Source organism: Perissodus microlepis, chromosome 7 (assembly GCF_051167445.1).
Source record: "Perissodus microlepis isolate ML-2025 ecotype Zambia chromosome 7, ASM5116744v1, whole genome shotgun sequence".
Taxonomy (NCBI): Eukaryota; Metazoa; Chordata; class Actinopteri; order Cichliformes; family Cichlidae; genus Perissodus; species Perissodus microlepis.
The window spans coordinates 2,608,532-2,616,081 of record NC_140467.1 but is presented as its reverse complement, the minus strand read 5'-3'; the positions used below and the strand labels follow the sequence as shown (position 1 = coordinate 2,616,081).

The window sequence follows — 7,550 nt, the reverse complement described above, 5'->3', positions numbered from 1 at the left end:
GCACAACAGACACTGCAGAGACTAATACTCACAATTATACCTCAGTGTGTATTGCTTCTACGTACTGTATAAATAAACACGACACAGAACGTGAACTGAAACAAAAAAGGCTGCTCACCAGTAATGAGCTCCCTATTCATTAGTCCTGCTATTACATAATACGTCCAGGAGCACTGAATGCAATAAATGTTCACAGACTTACAATTACTACTAATAGCTGTATCCAATGGCATAATGCACACAGTTTGTGCCATAACTGAAAAATCAGGGGAAAAAAGCAATTACAGGATTTTAAAAAAGAAAAAAGGAGCATGTGATCATGGCAGCTACTGCTCATTGCCCTTACGCCATTTTTTCATGAGAATTGATTCAAATATTGATCGTTCTTAATGGAAAACCAGTTACTATCAATGACGTTCACTCATCAGCGCATATTTTCAAACTCGGCTTTCACTCTTAAAAAACTTGTGGTTATGCCTTCAGTTTAGAAAAAAGAGCACAAATGTGGTGGAAATAGAAAACTGATTATTGCCTAGATATGTAGTGTTTACTTTTGTATGGAAAGACTTAGTTTCAGTTAGAATAGAGAAATTACATCATTACGAGAGGTTTCAGTTTTTAGAAATCTAGACCTTATTGTAGAAAATAGAAATGAATAAATACAATTTATGATAACAGCAAAAACAACAATAATAATGATAACTTTGATTTTTATTGTGCATTTCAAGAAACTCAATGATGCTTTACAAAGAACATAAATAAACAAAAAGACTAGAGGTTGAAGGCCTTCTTGAACAGGTGAGATTTGAGAAGTTTCTTATGATGGGATGTTGCAAAGCTCAGGTGGGAGAGATTCAGATGGGATTAGAGTTACAGAGGGGGGTGCCACACTGAAGGCTCTGCCCAGAGAGGTATGGAGGTGGGTGTGAGGAACAGAAAGCAGACCCAATGACTGTCTTTAACTCTGTTGATATGTGAGCAATTACTTTTTGTTAACAAAAAAACAATAATATGTGGTTAAGAAATGCTTTTTCTATCCTCTAATTATACCTTGGCATGCTGAAATACTGCTAGTATTGAATAAAACAGTAAAATATGGGACCATGGTAACGATATAATGAAGTGCATAACAAACAAACAGACTAGTTCTGATGTTTTTGGCATCACATACTCTTTTGGAATAAGTTGGTCTATTTCTTATCCTTCAGTAATGAAATAAATATGTTTTACTAGAATAAGACTAGCAAAATCACACGCAAACACTACTTTATGTGGTATTGAAAACCACATAAAGTATGTGCTGATCATCAGAGAAAATAGATGCTTGTATTATATATTTGTTTGTTATTAGTGGTGTCATCAAGTATATGCAGCACTAAAATGCTGTTGCAAAGTAAGGGGGAGCAAATCAAAACAATATGTGCAACAGTACGTGATCCTTTATATATGACTATTAGATATTGTATGTCTTAACACCCATAGTTCACCCGTGAAAGGGGTTTTGCTTATTTTACCTACATTGAAAGCTTCTATGGATTGTTAAGTTAACCAGCTTACTTCTGACTGGAAGTCTAATCAACCACGGAAGCTGAAACCACCTGTCAGGGTCCTGGGTCTGAGCTTCCCAGGGACCCTGAGCAGTTATGGACTAATATTCTAATGTATGTATTTTGTATTGCTGTCCCTCGTTCTCCCTGCTTGTAGACATATGTGCATGTAGGTGTGTGTGTGTGGCCAATCACCTGCCAGGGTGATTGGCCACACCTGAAGACCTTGACACACCTGCAGCTGATCAGGCCTGTCGGAGGAGCTACTTGAGAGTGTGGTGGAGCTCTCTCCGACGCTGGATCATTGCGTGGCTTCACGTTAGTCTCTCGACCAGTTCTTAGTTTGAGTCTCCTGCATTATTGTGTGTCTGACAGCTGCCTCTCTCTTATGTCCCCAGGAGTAGCGGGAGATGAGAGGGCAGCGAGCACAGGGTGCTCATCACGGAGAAGCGGAGACAGGAGCACTAACACTGGGAAGAGGACACGTCACGGGAGTCGGGAGAGCACGGGATTTATTGTCATGTTTTTCCATCACTGTAAATAAACGCACTGTTTATACACAGAGCACCGCGCCTGGGTCCTCATTCCCCATATCCCCACGGTCTGCCAGCCAGACTGTGACACCGCCTGTGTGAATGTGCAGTGCTTCCACTTTGTAGGTAGAGGCACTAGAATTTTCCCCTTTATATGCATACAAGGCATGGAAATATTTGCTGCAAAGGGTGAGTAAATATGTTTACTTACATCTCAGTATTGATGTTCTTCCTTGCCCCCTCCCAGCAACAAAGCAAACAGAAAAAGTAGGAATCACTATGTTTCATGTGGTTTTTATAGCCTTTTGATTCCCTTTTACCCCCAAACTTATGCAAGTTAGGTGAACTGGAGATTAGAACTACAGCACCATCAGTGTACGTTGATCAGACACACTGAGAACAGGTGAAGTGAATAAATGTGCTCAACTCTTCTTAAAATCCAACCCTTTGCTGGGAGATTTTGAGCCCTGACACTGCCTAACCATTGTCTTAGACTCATCAATTTCTTCAGAGTACTGCTGTCTCATTATACCACTTTATTACCCCCAAAGAGCTAAAAAGATCCAGCCTATATCAGCTTATTTATTTCCCCGAGGGCTATCGAAAGACTAGTCTTGAGTCTTCAATGAAAATCTGCCCTATTTATTGAGGGATGTGCAGCAGTTGTAACCAAATTGTGCCTTAACAGCTATGTAGCCCCATTAATAATATAATCTTATGTTTGTGAATTGGATGGTTAGTTGGTTTCACTTCACAGCACAATATATTGCAGTGTGATGACAAGTGACTGTTCTGTTCTTTTAACCTTGGCCTGTAAAACTCCATGTTACTCAGTTTGTGTGTGGTGTTGGTATCTCCAAAAGTTGATTCTGTTCATCTGGACGTAGCGTGTTGTGGGAGAAATGTTTTCTCACTCATCCAAGTGACGTCTTCAGTCTCAGCTGACTGCAGGTTTCCCCAAATCTTATAAACAGTAAATTTGCATAATGACTGAAACCAGCCCACTGAAGGAACAATGGGCTGGGAGGTCAGTTCCTTAATCATAATTATGCAAATTCTCATGACCATTGATCAACAACCACTGATCAAAGCCCACTGATCAATGGCCATGAGTACCATTCACAGAGAGTTGGGGAATGGCAATCACAGCATTGTAAGATAGCGAAAGATGTACCCTTAGGCCCCCTCCTCGATTCAAACGTTTCTCCCACAAAACGCTACGCCCAGATGAACAGAATCAACTTTTGGAGATTTACTTTACTACAATGCTTCTTTAGGTATTATGTTAGCATGAAAAACTTTTGTAAACTTCAGTCAATGTCAGTTGTTCATTGCAAAGACTGGCACCACACTGATTGTCTTTAGAAAAAGAAGATGGGCTTTAGGGGCTTGAACTTAAACTGGTAGGCTGGTGGGGAGATAAGGTAAGGATATTTAAATTACTGTCCACTGCCACTGTTTATGGAAAATGCTTGCTATTGCATTTAATTAGTGCACGCATTACAGAATAGAAAGTGTGATGTATTATGTATTATGTATCCATTTACGTTCATGTAAAGTCTGTATATATGTTCCCCATTTTTTAAATTCAGGAGCACCACCTTCAGACCAAAGAGTGGGCCTGCACACGGGACCACTATGTTAAATCTCGCAGTTTAGTGTACGGTAATGCCTGAAAATGTATGCTGGTTTCCTACGCATGCTTTACGCATCAAATGGTCTTGCAAAAATAAAAGTAAAACACACACACAAATAAACACTAGACATCAGAATAAAATGAACTTGCTCTGAGTGCGCTCAGCGCCTCCGCTGTGCCATAGCATGCACTTCTCTAATATTACGATAGAGGGAGTCCTTGTGTAGTAAACTTCCCTTAAAGTGTTTACAAAATCTCGATGTACCTGAAACTTGTGCTTGAGTAATAAACTGAACGACAGTTTCGGACTGCTGTAAGTGAAAGGGGTGTTCGTTTCACAATAGGGGAAAAAAAGCTTTCAGTCAGGTATTTTTACCTAAAGTAATATCGACGGACTCAATTAAAACCTACAGCAAGACATTACATAAACGAACTTAAGCTGTAGGGCCATACCTGGTTTTAATGTTTTAGTTTTCAGTTATTCACCATTTACAATGGTTCCCTTTAAACGGCGAGGCCATTATCAATCCGTTGGGGACTATTTACTGTGGGAGATTACTATTAAACCGAACAGTCAAACACAATTGAAAAGAGGTTTAACAGTTACAGGCTATTATCAAAAGAGGCAAATATGCTCGCCACTGTAGCTACTACTTATGTTCACAGAAAGTTTAACATATCGACCTAAGTAGTCGGACCCCCCTATTCGTCTTGCAGTGGTATCGCCCTTCCCATCTGTTCAGCTCCGGTGAGACTCTGATTGAAACAGATTGTAGCGCTCTCCGGGTCGCAATGGCAACTGTCCCAACAGGACGGCGACACCAACTTTTTTCATGTTTTTAATGTTACGGAGGCACTATACGTCGCGGAAGAATCTACTTTCTAATGTGAGAAATAAACGTTACAGAATTTCTTCAGCCCGAAAATGTCCCAGGGATGTACCGTTTCTGTGGAAGAGATCCAGTCTTGGTGGGAAGTCCCCGCCATAGCCCACTTCTGCTCGCTGTTCAGGACAGCATTCAACCTTCCAGACTTTGAAATAGAGGTAAACAAGAATTGTGATTGCTGGTAGTATCACCAATGGGTTTCATTGCGGAAATGAGAAGTTGTTTGTGTCAGCTTTTTTGCGTACGTGCTGGTGCGAGCGCACTTTGTGTAACTTAGTATTTGGGTAACCAGCTTAGCATGTTCTCTGAACTTCTCACACTGAGGCAATCCTGTTAAAGTAACGAGCCAGCGAGCTCGTTAGCAGAGCTCAAGCTAGCTGTATTTGCTTTGCCCGTTGCCGTTGTTCTTCAGAGTTAAACTTTAAGCGGAATATAGCATTGACGACACGGCTTGTGGTCCAGTATTTACAGTGACTTGTACGTGTTTGTCTATATCCAAGGATGCTCAGATGTTCGATAAACTTTAGATAGACGTCCTCTTGAACCATGTGCCTCTCGTTTGTTTTTATTTGGCCCGAGGCCCGTGTTTATGTTGCAGAGCAACCGTGCCTCAGGTCATTTAAATTAAATTAAAGGTACTAAGGAACGGTCGGGAAAATTAGGAAATATAGTTAGAAAAGTGGTCAAGGATACGTGACGGGAATATTTCAGCCAATTAGAATTATGTTGGTTTTACTTGTGTGAATATTTTATTTTATTGTGAGTGAAAGAGCTAAGTAACTGTACGGCGCCGCTGTGTTTTGGTTTCCCTTTTCTGTCAGATAAAGTTAAGTTCATGGTGTGAGGTTTGAGTTTATTGTCTTGGAGGCCATCTGGCTTGTGTAGCCAGGGGACGCAGATGCTGTTCAGTCATTGTTTGCTCGCCCAAGTCCTGTTTTGTTGCAAGAAGCGAGGGGTTTAACGATTTTCTAAGGTTATTAATTGTCTAGGGCAAGTTAGTGGAGTAAATAGTCCACCTACTAACTGTTCTGTCGCAGAATAAACTATATTTATTACACCGTGATTACATAATTCAACTTCATCACTCGATTTGGCCTCCCACCCCCCTTTTTCCTTGAAATGTGTCGATAGGAAAGCGTAGTTCACGACGCCTAACATGTGCAACATTTACGACAGAGATCATGGAGATTGTTTAATTAGTCGAGCGGTAATTGCACTTTAAAGAAACCGGCGAGGTCAACATCGCGCATCAACAGTCTCCATCACTCAGTCATCCCCACCCCCTTCTGGAGAATCACGTAGACATCGTCTTTGTTGTTGAACGAAGTGGCAGCCAGATGGGGGACTAGCATTGCGCCTAGTTTACATGAAAGTTGATCTCCTTAAAGGCCCGATGGGCTTGATTTCAAAGTAATGTTTCAATGATGTATTCCTGTTTTAAAAGGATAACTTAAGCAGATCACGTGTTTGGCTCCATTACTCAGCCGGATTTCGGGGAAATATTGAGATTGATGTAGTAGTCTTACACTTTGACATCTTAATTGGGCACAGAAGTGTCCAAGGTCACAACTCTTTTGGTTCTCGTTATAATGATCCACTGGGGAATTTACAATAAGAGCTAAGTAGTTACTTAAGCTTATAACTTTTATTGAAAGCTAGTGGAAAGTACGTGTCTTTCAAGGGGAAATGAGCAACATTAGCAACAGTGGTAATACCCCCCTCCCACCAAAACTTCAAAAGAAACCGTTTTAGGTGGGGAAAATGCAAGTAGAGCCCACATAGTCAAATGTTGTCAAAATCCCTCTGGTAGCAGGCTTTCCCACTTTGCAGCCATCTTGAAATGCATCTACCTAGGCACTGATTTGTGCAGTTATTTTGAAATATTATGGGAATTACCTTATATTTCACTGATCCGTAGGAGATGATTCCATATATAGAATCACCTGTCAAAATATTTTTTTTAACATTTGCTGACTTTGTGCCCAAAACAAGATATACAAAAGACTTTTTTTCCTTGAAGTGAATATTTTTTTTCTTTTATCTGTAGTTTATTTGTGAGTTAAATGAAGCAGGTGGTGTATATCTTGTGATCTGGCTGCTTGTGTTTTATTGGGGCTTTCATTACATTTATATTCAAAGTAATGAGTAAATCACGTCCATTCAAAAAATTTGCCAGGTAAATTTATGCTCTTCATTTAAATCTTTATTACTGCAAATGCTCTAGTTGGGTTGGGTGATGTTTAGTATTTGCACGTATTGAAATGAAAGGGTTTCTTGTGCTGTTATAGTAGCTGACCAAGATGGTGAGCTTTCAAAAATAATTTTACAATATCTCAAATATTCGACGCACTTCAGGCGCTTGCAACTTGTCTTTTTGGTAAAAAATACACCACCTCTTATCTTTGCAACAAGTGTTCAGTCTTTGGAGCTTTGCTCTTACCTCTGTGTACACCTTGCTGTGTGCACAGAGGTAAGAGCATGTGAACAGCCAGGCACCAGAGTTAATAAGTTGTAAAAATTAAGCAGTTCAGACCACAACATTCAAATAATCTTTTACAGTGCCGATACCAACCAGAAGACTCCTTGCAAATCCCTGCACTTTGGATATTATGATAATGAGCAATCAGCTGACACAGCCCTCTGTCGGGCTGATGTATGCTGTTTTGTTACTGTGGGTTTGCAAATATCCACCCTGGCTTTGAGTCTGGACATTTGGATCCAGCATGTTTACTTTCTGAGGACTTTGCAATGTAGAAAGAAGAAGAAACTGTTTGGCTGACGTGTTTGTTTTGCTTTAATGCCACATAGCAGCAACAAGACAAGCTGACCCGGGCACTCCCATGAATGCAGCAGTTTAGGGTTACTGTCATTTACCTTTGCTTTTTCTTGTTTGTTTTAAACTTGTTTAGTCAACGTTAGTAAAAATCAACGAGGCATTTTGCGCCAC

The 7,550-nt window shown here is 40.4% G+C and overlaps 1 protein-coding gene across 1 annotated transcript in view; it reads left to right on the top strand.

Annotated features, from left to right (window-relative positions):
- Positions 1 to 4,348: 4,348 nt before the first annotated feature.
- The window catches only part of cecr2 (CECR2 histone acetyl-lysine reader), a 32,461-nt gene continuing 29,259 nt past the window's right edge, over positions 4,349 to 7,550 (top strand). Inside the window, exon 1 of the mRNA XM_084932776.1 lies at positions 4,349 to 4,761. Within this exon, the coding sequence (XP_084788902.1) occupies positions 4,642 to 4,761 (120 nt within the window). The 5' untranslated portion in view covers positions 4,349 to 4,641. The remainder of the gene's footprint in view (positions 4,762 to 7,550) is intronic.